This window comes from Hyperolius riggenbachi, chromosome 6, assembly GCF_040937935.1.
Source record: "Hyperolius riggenbachi isolate aHypRig1 chromosome 6, aHypRig1.pri, whole genome shotgun sequence".
NCBI lineage: Eukaryota > Metazoa > Chordata > Amphibia > Anura > Hyperoliidae > Hyperolius > Hyperolius riggenbachi.
In genome coordinates this window covers 225798162-225820678 of record NC_090651.1, presented here as the reverse complement: position 1 = coordinate 225820678, position 22517 = coordinate 225798162, and the positions used below count along the sequence as shown (strand labels likewise).

At 45.4% G+C, this 22517-nt stretch overlaps 1 protein-coding gene across 1 annotated transcript in view; it reads right to left on the bottom strand.

Moving 5' to 3' along the window:
* The window catches only part of TNFRSF9 (TNF receptor superfamily member 9), a 73407-nt gene that overhangs the window by 38341 nt on the left and 12549 nt on the right, over nucleotides 1-22517 (bottom strand). Inside the window, exons 3-4 of the mRNA XM_068240484.1 lie at nucleotides 20605-20765; nucleotides 9901-10020 (exon numbers count right to left, since the gene is read on the bottom strand). Coding sequence (XP_068096585.1) covers nucleotides 9901-10020; nucleotides 20605-20719 — 235 coding nt within the window. The 5' untranslated portion in view covers nucleotides 20720-20765. The remainder of the gene's footprint in view (nucleotides 1-9900; nucleotides 10021-20604; nucleotides 20766-22517) is intronic.

The following is a 22517-nucleotide window of genomic DNA, read 5'->3' as shown; positions in this document are numbered from 1 at the left end:
ATGTTAGAGATAAAAATAGCTCAGTGGGAAAGCCCTAGGCGGGTGTTCTTGTTAAAAACTTCCCTATCACAGCTTATAAATGTGATCCGTGTTCACCATGACACATCATGCTAGTTTCTGTTTGCAGCAGTAATTCTAAATCAAATGAACCAAAAACCTCCAAAAGATTAACCAGATTCTCCATAAGAGCAAGTTCAATCACAAATGCGTTTGCGATCGCATTTTCCACTTGCTGCGATTGATCTGGAGTGTAACGCGATCAGACCAATAATCTTGCAGCCCAACAATTGCACTTTGCAAAAAAAAAAAAAAAAAAATCAAAATCAAAAAACGAGCCAATGGAAAAGTGCATGGCTATTTACATGTAAATCACGGTGTACTAAATATTGGCAAAAGGCCAGCAATCAGCTTTTTAAAGTCATCGCGGCTAGTGGACCAGGAGCCAAATGGAGGATGTCCGACATGCTAAAGTGCCACACTTGCCAAAGATTGATTTTTGAATACATAAAGAACAGTAAGTTACAATCTTTCAGGTTCTTTTTGTCATTCGACCTAATCCATGCACCTAAGTGAGTTCACAGCAAGCTTTGGTGGTGTCATTGTAGCTGCTTCACTCAGCCGTTTGAGCCATGGGAAGTTATTATTATTATTATTATTATTATTTAGTATTTATATAGCGCCGACATATTACGCAGCGCTGTACAGAGTATATATATTGTCTTGTCACTAACTGTCCCTCAAAGGAGCTCACAATCTAATCCCTACCATTGCCATATGTCTATATTATGTAGTGTAAGTACTGTAGTCTAAGGCCAATTTTAGGGGGAGCCAATTAACTTATCTGTATGTTTTTTTTTTTGGAGTGTGGGAGGAAACCGGAGTGCCCGGAGGAAACCCACGCAGACACGGAGAGAACATACAAACTCTTTGCAGATAGTGCCCTGGCTGGGATTCGAACCAGGGGCCCAGAGCTGCAAGGCGAGAGAGCTAACCACTACGCCACCGTGCTGCCCTAAGTTGACCCCCTATATGGCCTTGTTCACATTATAAGTGTTTTTGTTAAATTTTAAGCACGGGCAATTTTCAAAATTGCCCTGAAAGCGCTTGTTCAACGATTCTCTATGAGAGAGTTCATATCAGATCGGTTTGTTTGCGATCCGCTTTGAAAAGCGGTGCTTGAGCCATTTTTGAGGCAATTTGCCTCAATGGAAGGTATAGAAAAAACGCTCGCAAAAATTGCTTTGGCAAGCGATTGCGTGAGCATAGAAAAAAAAAAAAGAGAATTTTTTTTTTTTTTTAAAGAACAAAAGATGGAAGCACTCTGCAAAACCGCTTACAAAAATGCCCACAAAAAAACGAGCGAATGTGCAGAAAAATCGCCAGAAAAGGCGGGAAAAAAAGCCCATCGCGGACGGACATGCGAGCCGAACGCAATGTGAACAAGACCTAACTGCTATTTTCTTCAAAATGAAAGCTGCACAAATATTTTTGCATCACAAGCGTAGCACTATCCAAACAAGATGGAATTTTTATTTGTGCTGATTGGGGGAGGGACAACAACTTCACAAGCCCACTGTTGGCACTCTCAGTTCCCTATCTCTTCACAGTGCAATCTGAACACAATGGAAGTCTGTGCGCCTGATGTGGCCTGTGGGGACGCTTCTGAACAGGTAAATATTTTTTTGGACATCAGCTAATCCTGGAGTGCACAGATAAAACAAACTCAGGAAGGAAGTAGCATAGAAAAGTACAGTGAATCGCAGAATATGACAGCCACCCAGAAATTAGCTGAAGATAATGGGGCACTGGCTTCAGGGCCTATAATCAAAGCCAAGATCCCCACTGCTCACCAGAGGCGTAGCTATGGGTGGGCAAGGGGGAGACATGTCCCTGGGCGCAGCACTGTAAGGAATGGCCACCGCACCCCCCAAGTGAGTGTGAGGCAGCATGCTGGCTGCCCGAAGTACCCCTGCTTCTCTTCCTCACTCTGCAGAGGAGTGCAAAAGTGTTAACAGCAGCAGAAAAAGGGGGTCACATCTGGCTAACTATAGGGGGTACATCTGGCTATGTAAATGTGGGGAAGGGAGGCACATCTGGCTATCTAATGCTGGCAATACAACATGAGTTTTTTTGGCAGCTAGATGGCTCGATAGATAAACTTCGAGAGGTCCAATCTGATTTTGAATCGATTTTCTGATCGATTTTCTCATAGAAGTGAATGGAAACCAATAGGAAAAACGATCTGAAAATCAATCAGCAAGTAAATCTGCCAAAAAAAAAAAAAAAATTCATCATGTATTCCCAGCATAAAAGTGGGGGAAGGGAGGCACATCTGGCTATCTAAAGTGTGTGTGTGTGGGGGGTTATCTAAACAGCACCCATGATGACCACACCCACATTCTGATGCATGGCCATGCCCAATTTGTCCAGGGGGGGGGGGGGGGGTTTAAGGCAAAAAAAACTGACTGTCACAAACGCTGAAAAGCCTAGCTACACCTCTGCTGCTCACACTTTCTTCCTAGATCGTGAGGACATTTCCTCTACTGTGACAGTAAATCTATACAGGGAACAAAAAGCTTCAGAAGTACGCTTTATACGCAGCAAGAATAATGAAATTAGACCACCCAATCATTAAGTGTAATAATCAAGGTGCTACAATACTGATAGTTATAAATAAGTAACCCAAAAGGTATAATATAAACAATCCAAATCTAGAAATATAAAAAGCCACCTACATTTTGTCATCAATTAAGACAGTCCCTCCCAGTACATAAATGTATGGAAATTGCATCCACAAATGTTATGATAGACAGCTTCAAAAATACAGTGGTAATATCATGGACAACTAACCAGCAAACTAAGATCATAATAGGTTTGTATAGGCCACATGTTCAGCTGTAGAAACAGCTGGATTTAACAGCAAGTCTCCTGACATGTTTGAGACGTGTGGCCACTAACAATCTTACCATTTCTAATATAAGGGAATGCCTATAGTATCTGTTCAAGTATATTCACTCAGTTTACTCTTCTAATACATAGATTTGGTAAGATTGGAGGAAAAACATGGTATTGTTGGTGGCCACCCTAACAGCCATCTTCTTTAAAGGGGAACTTCAGCCTAAACAAACATACTTTCATTAAGTTACATTAGTTATGTTAATTAGAATAGATAGGTAATATAATCCCTTACCCACCCCTGTTTTAAAAGAACAGGCAAATGTTTGTGATTCATGGAGGCTGCCATCTTTGTCATGGGGGCAGCCATCTTTTTGGTTGAAAGGAGGTGACAGGGAGCAGGAGACACAGTTCCAACTGTCCTGTCCTGTGTCCTGATCACCCCTCCCAGCTGCATGTGCTAGGCTTCAAATGTCAAATTCAAAATGTAAAAAAAAAAAAAAAAAAGCTCCAAAACAGCAGAACGAGAACAACATCATCAGAAATCCCATCATGCTTTGCACAGCATTAGAGGGAAAATGCCCTGGCAGTTTTTTTCTGTGCAGCTAAAAATGAGGCTTGTATAAGAGAAAAAAAGTTCTGATGCTGTAAAACAGTTAAAGAAATACCAGGCCTTTCCAGTGCTGCTGAGTCAATTTTTAGTCTGGAGGTTCACTTTAACCACTTTACCCCCACGCGTACGGATTTCTCCGTCCCTTTTTCCCCCCCTAAAAAACCAGGGACGGAGAAATCCGTACCTGCCGCGCTACCGCCGCTGTCCGCGCTCCCGCCACTCGTGCGCGCGCACCCGCCGCTCGTGCACGCCGCCGCCCGCCCGGAGATCAATGAACGGGAAAATCCATTCCCGTTCGTTGATCTAGCCCCCGCAATGATCTGCTGCTTCTTTCAGAAACAGCGAGATCATTGTGAGTCTCCCAGCCTCCTACTGCTTCCTGTAAGCGTCCTTCCGGACGCTTACAGGTCGCATGTAAACAAACACTCTGTGGCCATCTTGTGGCCAAATAGTAAACTACACCCTAAAAGCATTTTACATATACAAACATTACATTTACACAATAAATTAACTCATTACCTCCCACACTCCCCAATTTTTATTTTATTTTTTTTATTTCCAAATAAAATATTGTCGCCAAACATTGTGATAGGGACATCATTTAAATGCTTTTATAACCGGGACAAATGGGTTAATACATTTCATGGGTTTTAATTACAGTAGCATGCTTTATTTAAAAACTATAATGGCCGAAAACTGAAAAATAATAATTTTTTCCCACATTTTTTCCTATTTTCCCATTAAAACACATTTAGAATAAAATAATTCTTGGCATAATGTCCCACCTAAAGAAAGCCTAATTGGTGGCGAAAAAAACAAGATATAGTTCATTTCATTGGGATAAGTAATAATAAAGTTATAGACGAATGAATGGAAGGAGCGCTGAAAGGTGAAAATTGCTCTGGTGGTCAGGGGGTAAAACCCCTCAGTGGTGAAGTGGTTAAAGTGACACTTAAGTCATCCCCCCCTCCCCCCCCCCCCCAAAATGAGTTTTACTCACCTGGGGCTTCTACCAGCCTCCTGCAGCCATCCTGTGCCCTCGATCAGATGCTCCTGTCCCCCGTCAGCAGCCACTTCCGTTTTTGGCGACAGGCCTGGGAAAGCGAGTGATTCTTTGCATTCCTGGCCGCAATAGCACCCTCTATACTGCTATTGCAGCCAGGAACGCGAAGAATCACTCATGTTCCAAGGCCTGTCGCCGAAAACGGAAGTGGCTGCCAGGTGGAGGACAGGAGCATCTGATCGAGACTACGAGGGCACAGGATGGCTGCAGGGGGCTACGGGCCCGTTTCCACTGTAGCGTTACGAAATCGCCGGCGAATCACCGCAGGCAAATCGCATGCGGGTGCGATTCCGCATGCGTTTTTTGCCGCGATTTCGCATGCGATTTCGCATAGGTAAGGCTGTATGCGATTTTAACCATGTCACTGCCTGTGTGAATTAACATGGGTACCTATGCGAAATCGCATGCGAAATCGCGGCAAAAAACGCATGGGGAAAACGCATGCGATTTCCCTATTAAATACATTGTGTGCGATTCGCCTGCATTCCACACGCAGGCGAATTCTGAGGCCCCTACCCTGCAGATTTTTTCTGCACAGAAAAACGTGCGGGGAAACGCACAAGTGGAAACAGTCCCATCCACTTCTACTGACTGTGCGGATCCGCATGCGTTGCCCGCATGCGGATTCGCGATAGTGGAAACGGGCCCGTAAAAGCCCCAGGTGAGTAAAACTCATTTTATTTGGATAAGCATCCCTTTAAAGGATTTGTGGATGTGTGAGAAGAGGTCTCTAAGAACAACAATCTAGCAATGCACCCAGATTAGCAGACCACAGTGCACCTGGTAGCTGCCTAGTCAAAAGTGAGGTGGGACACTCCTCTCTTTGGGAACCAAATCCCTCTCTCCCTCATTTGTCCCTCTTTCAGGGCTGAAGTACAGAACTGTGTTAATATATATTTTTCTTCGGAAAAATGTGTTTATTATTCCAATCAATTAAATTGACATTTCTTATTTTTAACTTCCTGACGACCGCCCCACGCCAATGGGCGTGGCTGCAGTGGCAGACCCAGGAACGCCTAACGCCAATTGGCGTCAAGTCCTGGGGCCAACGAATGCAGGAGATCGCACGCAGGCTGCGCGCCCATCTCCTGCTTGGGGGGGGGGCGGAGCTCCGCCCCGCCTGCAGTCTCCGAGCAGCGATTGCCGCTCAGGAGACTATTAGACGGCGAAACCGCCATCTAATTACATGTACAGCGCTGCGATCAGCAGCAGCGCTGTACTGGGGACAGCCGTGTGACACGGCTGTCCCCTCCATTGCCTCAGCAGGTATCAGCTCAGCCGATCATAAATAGCAAAAAAACAACAACAAAAAACAAAAAAAAAAAAAACAACAGATATTTACATAAAAAAATAAATAAACATCTGGTGGGCGATCAGACCCCACCAACAGAGAGCTCTGTTGGCAGTGGTCTATTAAGCAAAAACTGGCCTGGTCTTTAGGGTGATTTAGTACTGTAGTCCTCAAGTGGTTTAGGCTACTTGCACACCAAGACGTTGCGTTAGGTGCTACGTTAAGGTCGCATAACGTGCACCTAACGGAAGGCCTGGTGCTCTTCGATGTGGAGTGGACGTCAGAGTGAGCCGCGTTGTGCAGCTCACTCTGGCGTCCGTGATGCATACTCTTGGACGCATGCGGCATCACGTGGTCCCGCCGGCCAATCGCCGCACAGTGCGGCCGCACCAGGAAGTAAACAATGCACGTCACAACGTGCAGTGAATATTAATTAGCCATGTGCCTAGCCGCTCTCCGCTCCTCCCCAACATGACTGAGCATTTGCAAACAGTCTAACGCGGCTTAAGCCGCTGTAACGCTATAGTATGCTGCACTTTCGGAAGAACGTGCAGCGTTACATGTAACACAACGTGGGCAGTGTGAACAGCCCACTTGTGTTACATTGCTGTGCGTTTGGGGAGCGTTACAGGCTGCACTAACGTGCGCCTGTAACGTCTTAGTGTGTAAGCAGCCTAAATGTTAAAATGAAGAAAAACTAATGATTATAGACCGGACCAGTGTGGTTTGAATGATAAAACTACATCTTTTGGTTCTGAATTCTTTTGTGATATGCATGACAAGGGGTGTGGTAGGAGTGTGTCTCAAAGTGTCCCTTTTTCTTACCTAAAAAAGTTGGGAGGTATGACACTGACACACCACCCATCCAGCATCCCTTTGTAGATATTGTACCTTAAAGGGAACCTGGAGAGAGAGGAATATGGAGGTTGCCATCTTCATTCCCATATGGACATTGCAAGTTGCTTGGCTGTCATGCTAAGCTTGACCTGTAACAAACCTGCAGCCAGTGGGGTTAGACCAGAGTCACAGCATGCTTATTCTGGGCCAATGACTTAAAGCAGACTTATATTAAGAACTTTTCAAGCCTTGCACAATAATTAACTTTACATTTTAAAAAGGAAATGTTATGTATTTATTCGAACTACTCAAACCGAAGCATCTAACCCCTCCCCCCCAGGACATATCACCAAGGCAGGATTGTGTTGCTGTGAATACAGCCAAAAGGGAGGGAGGGCTCCGATGGTGCATTAACTTCTTTACTGTTTAAAACACAATAAAATTTGCACTTATAAGGTCAATGTAGTTAAAAAGAAGCATCTACAGGATCTTCTCAAAAAAATAGCATATTGTGATAAAGTTCATTATTTTCTGTAATGTACTGATAAACATTAGACTGTCATATGTTTTAGATTCAAATACACACAACTGAAGTAGTTCAAGCCTTTTATTGTTAATATTGATGATTTTGGCATACAGCTCATGAAAACCCAAATTTCCTATCTCAAAAAATTAGCATATTTCATCCGACCAATAAAAGAGAAGTGTTTTTAAAATAAAAAAAAAAGTCAACCTTCAAATATTTATGTTCAGTTACGCACTCAATACTTGGTCGGGAATCCTTTTGCAGAATTGACTGCTTCAATGCGGCGTGGCATGGAGGCAATCAGCCTGTGGCACTGCTCAGGTGTTATGGAGGCCCAGGATGCTTTGATAGCGGCCTTAAGCTCATCCAGAGTGTTGGGTCTTGCGTCTCTCAACTTTCTCTTCACAATATCCCACAGATTCTCTATGGGGTTCAGGTCAGGAGTTGGCAGGCCAATTGAGCACAGTAATACCATGGTCAGTAAACCATTTACCAGTGGTTTTGGCACTGTGAGCAGGTGCCAGGTCATGCTGAAAAATGAAATCTTCATCTCCATAAAGCTTTTCAGCAGATGGAAGCATGAAGTGCTCCAAAATCTCCTGATAGCTAGCTGCATTGACCCTGCCCTTGATAAAACACAGTGGACCAACACCAGCAGCTGACATGGCACCCCAGACCATCACAAACTGTGGGTACTTGACACTGGACTTCAGGCATTTTGGCATTTCCCTCTCCCCAGTCTTCCTCCAGACTGACACCTTGATTTCCGAATGACGTGTAAAAGTTGCTTTCATCCGAAAAAAGTACTTTGGACCACTGAGCAACAGTCCAGTGCTGCTTCTCTGTAGCCCAGGTCAGGCGCTTCTGCCTCTGTTTCTGGTTCAAAAGTGGGTTCATGCTTCCATCTGCTGAAAAGCTTTATGGAGATAAAGATTTCATTTTTCAGCACGACCTGGCACCTGCTCACAGTGCCAAAACCACTGGTAAATGGTTTACTGACCATGGTATTACTGTGCTCAATTGGCCTGCCAACTCTCCTGACCTGAACCCCATAGAGAATCTGTGGGATATTGTGAAGAGAAAGTTGAGAGACGCAAGACCCAACACTCTGGATGAGCTTAAAGAGACTCCGTAACAAAAATTGCATCCTGTTTTTTATCATCCTACAAGTTCCAAAAGCTATTCTAATGTGTTCTGGCTTACTGCAGCACGTTCTACTATCACCATCTCTGTAATAAATCAACTTATCTCTCTCTTGTCAGACTTGTCAGGCCTGTGTCTGGAAGGCTGCCAAGTTCTTCAGTGTTGTGGTTCTGCTATGAACTCCCCCATCCAGGCCCCTCTCTGCACACTGCCTGTGTGATATTTAGATTAGTGCAGCTTCTCTCTGTTCTATTATCTTTTACAAGCTGGATAAATCCTCCTCTGAGCTGGCTGGGCTTTCACATACTGAGGAATTACATACAGACACAGCTGTCTGCACTCTGCAGGAAGAAACAGCCTGACACTTCAGTGGAAGATAGCTGCAGGGGGAAAGAAACACACAAATGATCTCTTGAGATTCAAAAGGATGGCTGTATACAGCCTGCTTGTGTATGGATGTATTTTCTATGTGTGGACATACTGTACATCAACCTACTTCCTGTTTTGGTGGCCATTTTGTTTGTTTATAAACAAACTTTTTAAAACTGTTTTTAACCACTTTTAATGCGGCGAGGAGCGGCAAAATTGTGACAGAGGGTAATAGGAGATGTCCCCTAACGCACGGGTATGTTTACTTTTGTGTGATTTTAACAATACAGATTCTCTAAATGGTTTACTGACCATGGTATTACTGTGCTCAATTGGCCTGCCAACTCCTGACCTGAACCCCATAGAGAATCTGTGGGATATTGTGAAGAGAAAGTTGAGAGACGCAAGACCCAACACTCTGGATGAGCTTAAGGCCGCTATCAAAGCATCCTGGGCCTCCATAACACCTGAGCAGTGCCACAGGCTGATTGTCTCCATGCCACGCCGCATTGAATCAGTCATTTCTGCAAAAGTATTCCCGACCAAGTATTGAGTGCGTAACTGAACATAATTATTTGAAGGTTGACTTTTTTTATTTTAAAAACACTTTTCTTTGTCGGATGAAATATGCTAATTTTTTGAGATAGGAAATTTGGGTTTTCATGAGCTGTATGCCAAAATCATCAATATTAAAACAATAAAGGGCTTGAACTACTTCAGTTGTGTGTATTTGAATCTAAAATATATGAAAGTCTAATATTTATCAGTACATTACAGAAAATAATGAACTTTATCACAATATGCTAATTTTTTGAGGAGATCCTGTATAGCTGGCCGCCAGCGAGTCCTCTTATTGCCAAAGCCTGGCCAGGGCTGGCAGTGTGGATGGATCAGCGGGAGGGACGTGCGGCCTGCGGGAGCGGTGCACGGGATGCCGTCTGACCTCACAACGCGTTTTGCCGCTTAGCCACGCCTTCTTCTGGTCCAAGAAGAAGGCGTGGCTAAGCACCGAAACGGCCAGCTGTAGATGCGCTTTAAACTACATTGATCTTGTAAGTGCAAATTGAATTGTGTTTTAAACAATAAAGAAGTTAATGCAATCAGAGCGCTCCCTCCCTTTTGTCTTTTTTTGTACAGGCCATGAGTAATTCCTTGGGTATTACCTTCACACTTCCGACATAGAGTACAAGTGGGTGAAGTACTTGGTTGTTCCAAATAAGTTTGAGGAGGACAGGGCACACATCTACCACACGTCTCAGAAAAAGAACGCAGATATCGATATCCTGCAGAAAATCAAAATCAAATTCTTAACAGCTCCGATAAATGTGCAAGAATTAGGTAAAGAATGTGAATAAGTCTATTGTAAAGCAATACAAGAGGTGTTATTTCAATCAATGACTTTTCATATCAGCATGCAAGGAGGTATTTAAAGCAGAATTAGTCTGTCACAAAATACAAAAAAACTAAAAGATTCAAACTTGTCTTCGATATCCTTATTGTCTATACAGGTATCCAATCTAACTGCAGTTAGTGCTGGCAGTATGGCATCATTATTACTTTTTATTGTATTGTATTTACTCCAACATATTACGTAGCACTGGACAATAAATAGGGATTCATAAAATGTAAACAAGGGGTGACAGACCGAGAGGTAGCACACGACTATACAACATAAGCACAAGGTTATACATTCAAACCGGGTATAAGATGTATGATCATTAGGGATGCTCGGAAAATTCCGCGGAATTATAAATTCCGTGATTCCGGCCGGAATTAGGTCAATTCCGATTCCGGTAGTCAAATCGGAATTCCTATACCTCTCAAACGGAATTCCGCGGAAATTTTATAATTCCGACGGAATTTTCCGGAATGACATAAAAAAATCTCTCCCTCCTCCTCCTCCTCCTCCATCCAATGCATCCCATGCATCCCATGCATCCCATGCAGTAGGGAATTGCAGATTTTCAAAACAGCTTATATGCCATAGCTGGGATTTGAACCCAGAACCTAGTGTGTAGTAGGTATCTGTCTTACCCTCTAGACCATGACCCACACTACATGCTAAAGCTGCCGGTAGCATAAACCATACTTCCATTATGATCAATTCGATAGAAAAAGTAGCATGATTAAGGATTTGTACTTTTTGAAAAGCATGCTTATTTATATACCATAGCTGGGATTTGAACCCAGAACCTAGTGTGTAGTAGGTATCTGTCTTACCCTCTAGACCATGACCCACACTACATGCTAAAGCTGCCGGTAGCATAAACCATACTTCCATTATGATCAATATTTATAAGCAATACATTTTCTGTGTGGGGGGCCGGTAAGAAAGCCTTAGGGGGCCACATTCGGCCCGCGGGCCTTAGTTTGAGGACCACTGCTCTAGACCATCAACCACACTCAGGGCCAGGCTTTAGCATGTAGTGTGGTCAGAGGTGGGACAAGGTCCTTCAGCACCCAAGGCTGAGACAGCAAAGTGCGCCCCCCCATCCCTCCCACCCCAGCTGTCACACACTGATTGCTATTACACTAAGAGGTGCCCCAGCCCCCCCTCCCACCCCCAACACCTTAATCTCTACTTATCTGGCTTGCTGTCGCTGCCATGTATCACCTTTTCTTATTTCTTTCTGCTTCAAACACAATGCATGCATGCTTTTCAAAAAGTACAAATCCTTAATCATGCTACTTTTTCTATCGAATTGATCATAATGGAAGTATGGTTTATGCTACCGGCAGCTTTAGCATGTAGTGTGGGTCATGGTCTAGAGGGTAAGACAGATACCTACTACACACTAGGTTCTGGGTTCAAATCCCAGCTATGGCATATAAGCTGTTTTGGATGAAGATGATGATGGATGATGATGGATGATGATGGATGATGAATGATGAAGGATGGAGGATGGAGGATGGAGGATGGAGGATGGAGGATGGAGGATGGTGGATGATGAGGATGATGATGGATGATGATGGAGATGACGATGACGACAGAGAGAGAGAGATTTTAAAATTTTTCCGACGGAATTCCGTGTAAATCGGAATTCCGCGGAACTGACCCGGTATACCGTCGGAATGGAACGGTAACGGAATTTCTATATGTCGGAATGCGGAATTGTGCCGGAAACGGAAATCAGCTATTGATGATGATCATGTGATTTTACAGAGACCCAACAATTCAAGTCCAAGTTAGTCCATGGGAAGGTGGGAAGGGTGACATAGCTGGAGTTGCAAGATCAAGAAGCACACTAAGGGGGGGGGGGGGGAGTACCCTGCCAAAGGTTTATATATTTATGTCATCTCCTCAGAGGCACTGTACATTGAAGAAGTAAAACCATTGCCTTCCATGGTGCAGCTGTCAGAAGTTGAGAGCCACCCTTTGTTTAAAAGCGCTCATCTTCTATTTTTCTTCGAGCAAAAAGAGCAGTGTGTGGTATACTTCCCATCTGGGATATAATATAGTTAGGCTCCAGGGTAAAGTACAGATTTTTACCGTTTTTGGTCATTCCTTAGCCTGGATTGTGTCTAATGTTATAAGGATACATACATTTTTGCTATAATTTCAATTCAAAACAAGCCAGTAAGAAACGTCAGAAGTATAAAACAAGCGTAGAGCATTTGAAGTTACCAAGTGAAAATGTCACAGAATCACAATAGTTAAATGGAATAGAAGCTCATTTCAACTTTACATACAAATGCTAGACTTCCTCTGCCTCTGGATACCAGAGAGTCTGCCTGGTCAGTCCCATTGTTTCTGCACTGTCCCTGGTTGAAGTTATTCAATCTTCTAGGTCTTTTAGAACTACTTGCGTCCCTGAGTATTTCCAAGGACGAGCGTATCCTGACTCAAGTGTGCAGTACAGATCAGGCATGGTCGGAATAGCCAATTTCCGATTCCGTGGTAATTCCGCATACCGCCACTACCGAAATTCCGCTACCGTTTCATTCCGAGGGAATTCCTAAGCCGTTCCGCGGAATTCCGAGATACACGGAATTCCGTCAGAAAATTTTAAAAAAAAATCTCTCTCTCTCCTTCCTCCTCCTCCTCCTCCTCCTCCTCCTCCTATCCATCCATCCATCCATCCTCTTATATCATCCAGTAGGGAATTGCAGATTTTCAAAACAGCTTATATACCATAGCTGGGATTTGAACCCAGGATGCAGTGTGTAGTAGGTATCTGTCTTAACCTCTAGACCATGACCACACTACATGGTGAAGCTATCCTAGCATAAACCATACTACCATTATGATCAATTTTAATAGAAAAAGTAGCATGATTAAGGATTGGTACTTTTTGAAAAGCATGCTTATATACCATAGCTGGGATTTGAACCCAGGATGCAGTGTGTAGTAGGTATCTGTCTTAACCTCTAGACCATGAACCACACTACATGGTAAAGCTGTCCTAGCATAAACCATACTACCATTATGATCAATTCAATAGAAAAAGTAGCATGATTAAGGATTGGTACTTTTTGAAAAGCATGCTTATATACCATAGCATATCTATTGAATTGATCATAATGGTAGTATGGTACATGCTAGGCCAGCTTTAGCATGTAGAGGTGGGACAAGGTCCTTCAGCACCCAAGGCTGAGACAGCAAAGTGTGCCCCCCATCCCTCCCACCCCAGCCATCACACACTGATTGCTATTACACTAAGAGGTGCCCCAGGGCCCCCAACCCCCCCCCCCCCCAACACCTTAATCGCTACTTATCTGGCTTGCAGTCGCTGCCATGTATCACCTTTTCTTATTTCTTTCTGCTTCAAACACAATTGGGAATGACAGCTGAATGAATTGTGCACCCCCTCCTACACTGCGCCCTGAGGCTGGAGCCTCTCCAGCCTCTGCCTCGGCCCGGCCCTGAGTGTGGTTGATGGTCTAGGGGGTAAGACAGATACCTACTACCATGTAGTGTGGTTCATGTTCTAGAGGTTAAGACAGATACCTACTACACACTGCATCCTGGGTTCAAATCCCAGCTATGGTATATAAGCATGCTTTTCAAAAAGTACCAATCCTTAATCATGCTACTTTTTCTATTGAATTGATCATTATGGTAGTATGGTTTATGCTAGGATAGCTTTACCATGTAGTGTGGTTCATGGTCTAGAGGTTAAGACAGATACCTACTACACACTGCATCCTGGGTTCAAATCCCAGCTATGGTATATAAGCTGTTTTGAAAATCTGCAATTTCCTACTGGATGATATAAGTGGATGGATGGATGGGGATGAGGATGAGGAAGAATATTTTGATGTGATTCCGGAAAATTCCGTCGGAATTATAAATTTCTGCGGAATTCCGTTTGAGAAATTCCGTTACGACTAACAAAATCGGAATTATTAATTCCGACCGGAATCACGGAATTAATAATTCCGCGGAATTTTCCGACCATGCCTGGTACAGATGTGCTCATCTTTGGAACTACCGCAACCGGGGACAGTGCAGGAGTGACATGACAGACCAGGAAGTCTCTATGGTATCCAAAACCTTCCATCTACTTAGGTATAAATCAAATCTGAAGCGAGTTTCCTCACTAAAGATTCTGTAATATTAGGGATGGTCAATGAGACCAATGAAAATTTCTGCAAGAGATGACAGTTGGACCCCTTTCCCACTAGCTGTATTTCTATCCAAAATTTGCATCATACACAACGTGTCATCACTTTGCTGATCAAAGGGCACTGTGATTATCAGGGGCGTAACTAGAAATCACTGGGCCCCCCTGCGAATATTTGGATGGGGCCCCCCCCATAGGTGCCAAATAATCGTAATGGGGCAGCGTTTCACTGTAAATTAATTGTAAAGTGGGCAGCATTTTACCAGACAATCGTAATGTGGGCCAGAAAATCGTAATGTGGGCAGAGTTCACCAGAAAATCGTAATGTGGGCCTTTAGAAAATCATAATGTGGGCAGAGTTCACCAGAAAATCGTAATGTGGGCACCAGTCACCAGAAAATAGTAACGTGAGCAGCAGTCACCAGAAAATTGTAACGTGGGCAGCATTTACCAGACAATCGTAATGTGGGCAGCGTTCACCAGAATATCGTAATGTGGGACAGAAAATCGTAATGTGGGCAGAGTTCACCAGAAAATTGTAACATGGACAGCATTCACCAGACAATCGTAACTTGGGCAGTGTTCACCAGAAAATCGTAATGTGGGCCAGAAAATCGTAATGTGGGCAGCGTTCACCAGAAAATCGTAACGTGGACAGCATTCACCAGACAATCGTAACGTGGGCAGTGTTCACCAGAAAATCGTAATGTGGGCAGCAGTCACCAGAAAATCGCCATGTGGGCAGCAGTCACCAGAAAATTGCAATGTGGGCATCAGTCACCAGAAAATCCTAATGTGGGCAGCAGTCACTAGAATATCGTAATGTGGGCAGCAGTCACCAGAAAATCCTAATGTGGGCAGCAGTCAGTCACCAGAATGTCGTAATGTGGGCAGCAGACACCAGAAAATCCTAATGTGGGCAGCAGTCACCAGAAAATCGCAATGTGGGCAGCAGTCACCAGAAAATCGCAATGTGGGCAGCAGTCACCAGAAAATCGCAATGTGGGCAGCAGTCACCAGAAAATCGCAATGTGGGCAGCAGTCACCAGAAAATCGCAATGTGGGCAGCAGTCACCAGAAAATCGCAATGTGGGCAGCAGTCACCAGAAAATCGCAATGTGGGCAGCAGTCACCAGAAAATCCTAATGTGGGCAGCATACACCAGAAAATCGCAATGTGGGCAGCAGACACCTGAAAATCGCAATGTGGGCAGCAGACACCTGAAAATCGCAATGTGGGCAGCAGACACCTGAAAATCGTAATGTGGGCAGCAGACACCTGAAAATCGTAATGTGGGCAGCAGACACCAGAAAATCGTAATGTGGGCAGCAGACACCTGAAAATCACAATGTGGGCAGCAGACACCTGAAAATCGTAATGAGGGCAGCAGACACCTGAAAATCGTAATGTGGGCAGCAGACACCTGAAAATCGTAATGTGGGCAGCAGACACCTGAAAATCGTAATGAGGGCAGCAGACACCTGAAAATCGTAATATGCCCCCCCCCCCCCCCTGGGGCCCGCTCGGAGTTTTGTGGGTGCTGGAGGGGTGGCAGCATGAGGGGAAAGCCTTGCCCACAGTCGGCGGGGAGAGGGGTAGTTCCCCCCTCTCCCTCACCTCGGGGCTCTCCCCTCTGTGCTCCCCTCCAGCTCGTAAGTGTCTGTGGGGCTGTGGTGGGCAGCGAGCGGCGGGCAGATACATACCTGCTTCCGTGCGTTCCATTGGAGACTTCTCCCTCTAGCGGCTGACGTCACTTCCGGAAGTGACGTCAGCCGCTAGAGGGAGAAGTCTCCGATGGAACGCACGGAAGCAGGTATGTATCTGCCCGCCGCTCGCTGCCCACCACAGCCCCACAGACACTTACGAGCTGGAGGGGAGCACAGAGGGGAGAGCCCCGAGGTGAGGGAGAGGGGGGAACTACCCCTCTCCCCGCCGACTGTGGGCAAGGCTTTCCCCTCATGCTGCCACCCCTCCAGCACCCACAAAACGGCCCCAAGCGGGCCCCAGGGGGGGGCCGGGCCCCCCCGCGGGCGCAGGGGCTGCAGGGCCTATTCCTACGCCCCTGGTGATTATCAATGTAGCCGCAGTGTCCTGTTCCCTCTGACTTGATTTGATTCAAATTTTACACAAATACAAGCATAGCGTGCCCATGCGTGTTACAATTAAACTAAGATTTAGGTTTGGTTAAATGGTTTAGTAAAGTAAACCCTACATTTTGAGGCAACAGAATCAAAATACCTGAAGATTTTGCCTAGGCTGCGTACACACATCCAATTTTGATTGCCCAAGGACTGGCCAATTTTACCACCTTCATCTAGTATGCAGTAAAACAAATGATGAATACTATGAAAAGTTTAGGTAAGCTCTCATATTATATGGAAGTGGTAAAATTGGTCAATTAAAATTGGCTTAAAGGGGAACTGAAGAGAGAGCTATATGGAGGCTGTTATGTTTATTTCCTTTTAATCAACACCAGTTGCCTGGCAGCCCTGCTGGTCTATTTCTCTGCAGTAGTATCTGAATAAAACCAGAAACAAGCATGCAGCTAGTCTTGTCAGATCAGACTTTAAAGTCTGAACCACTAAAACACCTGATCTGCTGAATGCTTGTTCAGGGGCTATGGTTAATAGTATTAGAGGCAAAGGATCAGCAGGGCTGCCAGGCAACTGTTATTGCTTAAAAGGAAATAAACAGGACAGCCTCCATATACCTCTCTCTTCAGTTCCCCTTTAAGGGTGCACGCACACCCACCCAATTTTGATAGGCGAATGATCGGTCACCTTTTGCACTTCCACATAGAATTAGAGGAAATGTTTCAACAGTTCTTCAATGACTGCACCCGCTTCAACTCTTAGGTTTGAATTGGTTATAGTAATAACTACACCCACACTATTCGGCCAATTATAACAATTCATGTTGTAGAGGGTGCTATGATTGTAGAACTGGGTGCTAATCAGGTTTAGGAGGCCCAACAGGAAACAGTTCTCGAATCATAACACCCTCTACATTACAAAGCATTGTGATTGACAGAATAGTGTGGCCGACGCCATAGTTTACTACAACCTAGTAGTTCAAGAGGGTTCTGTCCAGCCAATCAGTTCAGTAACATTCCCCTGTGTGGTTTCCTGCTAGGCCTCCTAAACTAGACTAGTGCTGAGAACTATTCCCCATGAGGTTTCTCAGGTCACCTCAACCACGGCAGCACCAATTTTGCTTGAAATTGCATGCAACTTGGAACTTGGCCAAAACAAAATTAGCAACAACTTAATTTGACTTGCCCAATTCCAAGTTGCATGCAATTTTCAACAGATTTGCATCAACTGAGAAAATCAGCCTGACTGATCATCTCCACCTCTCAGGCTGGTGCACACCAGAAGAGCTAGTCTGTGCACTTTGTGATTTTAAAGGGACTCCGAGCACCTCTCATAGGCATGCCTTTAAGCCAGACCACTTCCAACAAAGTCATGCTATGACCCCTCTGGAGGAGCCTCTTACAATGGCCATGCGTGTCACCTACTCTTCCTGCTTCATTCAGTGATGCACTTCTCTAACAGAGAAGACAGTGGTGACCCAAAAGTTATAACATAGCCAAGATGGCAGCCGCAATTTTTAAACTGAAATCGAACAAAAACTATTTGGTGTAGAATGGCGATTCAGGTATCAAATGAAAGAGGAGAGCACAAAACACAGAAATGTATGCATTAAATACTTTTCAGTACTGGTCAGAGTCTTAAAGGGAAGGTTCAGGGAGGGTGGGTAAAAAATCAAAATCAATTTCCACTTACCTGGGGCTTCCTCCAGCCCGTGGCAGGCAGGAGGTGCCCTCGCCGCCGCTCCAGAGGCTCCCGGTGGTCTCCGGTGGCGCGCCCGACCTGGCCAGGCCGGCTGCCAGGTCGGGCTCTTCTGCGCTCCAAGGCCCGGAACTTCTGCGTCCCACACCGGCGCGCTGACGTCATCGGACGTCCTCCGGGCTCTACTGCGCAGGCGCAGAACTACTGCGCCTGCGCAGTAGAGCCCGGAGGACGTCCGATGACGTCAGCGCGCCGGCGTGGGACGCAGAAGTTCCGGGCCTTGGAGCGCAGAAGAGCCCGACCTGGCAGCCGGCCTGGCCAGGTCGGGCGCACCACCGGGAGCGGCGGCGAGGGCACCTCCTGCCTGCCACGGGCTGGAGGAAGCCCCAGGTAAGTGGAAATTGATTTTGATTTTTTACCCACCCTCCCTGAACCTTCCCTTTAAAGGCATGTCCATGAAAGGTGCTCAAAGTCCCTTTAACATCCCGTGCTAATGTTGTCCTATGTGTGTGTTCTCACTGGAGCGATGTGATTTTGTAAAAATCCCCCATAGCATTGCATAAGCAAGAGCTTTTAAAATCTCTAGCGTTTAAGAAGCTATTGTAGTGTGCATCAGTCCCTAGGGCTTGTTCACACTACAAGAGCTTTTTAAGTGCTAGCGATTTTGAAAAGCTCTTGCTAATGCAATGCTATGGGGGATTTTTACAAAATCACATCATTTCAGTGAGAACGCACACATAGCATTACATTAGCAAGAGCTTTTAACCTTCCTAGCGGTATTGATGGTTATACATGTCAATACAAAACATGCTGTGAACAGTATTAAAACCACAAATCACTTAGAAAAGCCCTTGTAGTTTAAAGTGATACTGAGCAGGTTTTAAAATCACAATTTGTACTTACCTGTGACTTCCTCCAGCCCACTATAGGCCGCAATGTCCCCCGGCATCCTCCTGGCTCCTCTCCTGGTCCTGCTGGCGGCTCCGTTAATTGGCAACTTCGGTCTAAAGTAGTCTAGTAGGAGTTCCCGCCATGCACGTTACGGTCATTACACCGGCCAATGTGAGAGTCCTGCACATGCGCGGTTCAGTTAGAGAACTGCACATGCACAGGACTCTCACACTTGCCAGCGTGATGACGCGTAACATGCATGGCGGGGACGACTTCAGGCTGAAGTCGCAAATTAAAGGAGCCACCAGCAGGACACCGGGGGACCTCTCGGCCTATAGTGGACTGGAGGAAGTCCCAGGTAAGTACAAATTGTGATTTTAAAACCTGCTCAGTATCACTTTAAAAAGGATACAGGAGGAAAACTTACAAAACATGTATATGTATATCTGCACTCAGCACCTCAGCACTCAGTACATAGCAAAACTTTGGCATGTACTCATTATTACAGAGTAGAATGCCTTATGTCTTAAAGGGAACCTAAACAGAGGGATATGGATATTTCCTTTTAAACAATACCAGTTGCCCGGCAGTCCTGCTGATCTCTGACTGCAGTAGTGGTTGAATCACAGACCTGAAACAAGCATGCAGCTAATCAGCAGGAGAGTCAGGCAACTGGTATCATTTTAAAAGGAAAAATCCATATCCTTCTCAGTTTAGGTTCCCTTTAAAAGGATGCATTGGACAAATTTACAAAAATCAGATTTACTTACCTGGGGTTTCCTCCAGCCCCTACAAGTGTATGTGTCCCTTGCCGCAGCACCGCTCTCAGGTGGTCTCCTGAGGTCCCCTCCGTGGCAGCTGCCAAATTGGCCAGGTTGGCGGCTTCTGCCAACATTCCCAGCCACTTAAGCGCAACTGTGAGTGGAGCAGCCGCGCACTCGTGCAAGCGCAGAAGCAGCTAATCTGGTCGGGTTGGCGGTCACCACAAGGGGACCCCATGAGACTGCCTGAGAGTGGAGCTGTGGTGATGGACACATACACTTCTAAGGAAGCCCCAGGTAAGTAAATCTGCTTTTTGTAAATTTGCCTCACACATCCTTTAAGGCATAAGACATTCTACCCATTAGTAAAAATGAGTACATGCCAAAGTTTAGCCATGTACATAGCGCTGAGTGCAGATATACATATGCCTAGGGTGCTCCCTGTTGGACATGGCCACTCTAGCAATATGAAGTTGCTTTTCAGTCACTAGCAGAAATGCTAGACCAATGAGATACTAACTTGGCACTAGTCTAGTTTAGGGGACCCAGCAGAAAACCTCATAGGGAACTGTTCTCCAATCACAGCAACCTCTACAGCAAGAAGCATTGTGATTGGTGGAATGTGGGCGTAGATAACAACAACCTATCTGAAACCTAGAAGTCCAAGAGGGAGCTGTCCACCCAATAACGTTAGTGGTAATTCCCTATGAGGTTTCTTGCCGGGTCCCCTAAATTAGACTAGCACCCCTAACTTTCAAGCTTGCAGGCAAATTTCATGTATTTTTCTGCAGCTTGGAATTTGAACGGGCAGTATATTAGAGCGATGTGTGAATTCAGAAATATAGGCAGATAGGTCTTACCTGCGTTACACTTTTTGCAGCAGTCTTTTATCATAATAAGACACCCATCTCCTTCAGTGCTTCCAACACACAGCATTAATAGGATCCCACACACCAGGCTCCACTCTATCCTCATTCTGTTCAGTGTATGTCCTCACCACAGCTGCACAATAGCCAATCACCTGTCAATATAAAACACAAGTGACTCACTTCATGTTACAAGGTAAAAATCCCAAGAGTTATTTCCCTGTATTTTATCACAATAAACGGAATTCGTATTTTCATTGAAAAACCTTTTCATGTCTGTGATGACTCATCTGGACGGGGAATCTGCCACAGAATTTGGAACTAGTGTAAATAGACACATGTGACATGTTGGCTTTACGGCACCTGTGATGTGGTGAGCCAGGTGTATTCCAGTCTGTAGAAACACAGGGCTGAGGGGTAAGCTAGACTATGTTTACCTGCATCAGGGCTGGAACCCACTAGAGCTATTTTTTGAGCATTTAGGGAGCGTGATAAATCGCTAGCGATTTCCCTAAACGCTCTGCCAATGTAAATGGATGGTGCAAATTCCACAGAAGGAATTGCGATTAGCAAAAAATTGCAAATGCAGGACATACAGAATTTTATTAGCGTTTGAATGTAAAGTATATAATCGCTCATCAAAACCTGCACGGATTTTGCTAGCGTTTTGAAGTTACTGCACACTAACAAACATTAAAATTAATTGAAAGGACCAATCAGACTTTAAACTGCTAATCGCTACACAACCGCTGGCAAATTGATACACTTTTTTAAAAATCGCTCCCTAAAAACGCTCAGGAAATCACTTACAAACTGCTCATACAAAACGCTAGCGATTGCGATTAGCGATAGCGTTTTGTAGTGGGTTCCAGGCCTCACTCCATGTGGAAAATTTCCCACAGCTTCACTCCCAGCGACAAATAGCGAGAGAAATCCCTCTCCAGCAAGGAAACAAACAGGGGTACCTATCCGTTAGCCGGGCGCATCCTCTAGGTGGCGACAAAACTCCACCAGAGTTACATCTTTCCCTACTATCCATGTCGGCCTGGAGGGGGAATAGTAATTAGCGCCACCTGCCGGATGCGCCCGGCTAACGGATAAGTACCCAAACAGGTGATTAGACATTCTAAATCTCCTTCAAGTTCACAGTTTTATGATGATAAATTTAAATTGTTTAGCAATGCCCAATGTTTTGTACATTAGGAGTCTGTATTTTCTGTATTAACTACTTTCGGACCGAGCGAGTACGAATCTACGTCGGGCAGGGGGCGCTGCGGTCCTGACCGGGCGTAAACTCTACGTCCGATTGACCGCGCGCCCCAGCCCGTCCCCGTCGCTCGGTCCGCTCTGCCCCCGCCGCAATGTGATGCCCTGCCGCCTCTATGACGGCAGAGAACTGTGAGCCGGGCAGGAGCAGTTTTCATTGGCTCCTGGCCCTGTCATTCATGTAAGCCTTTCCCATTGGCTTACATGGAGTGACAGGGTCAGGAGCCAATGAAAGTGGCTCCTGACCGGCGCACAGCGCTCTGCCGTCATAGAGACGGCAGAGAGAGCAGCCTGCGGCGGAAACAGTGCGGCGTGTCCGGCGGGAGCGACGGTAACTTGCGGCGATTCGTCGGGAAGCGGCGGTTTGCTGGACCAGCACCCTCTGGTCCTTAAGGGGGCAGAGGGTGCTGGTCCAGAAAGGATTAAACAGATTTATAATAGCTGGCTGAGTCTGACCTAGTTTGTCAGCTACTGTCAGAGTGGTCGTTTCTTCCTCAGCTTTAGGATAGGATCACACTTAGCAGAATGGCATGAGTTTTCCCACTACATTCTATGGGGAAAACTCATGCGATTCTGCTAAGTGTGACCCTGGCCTTAGGGCTAGTGCACACCAAAAAACGCTAGCGGATCCACAAACACTA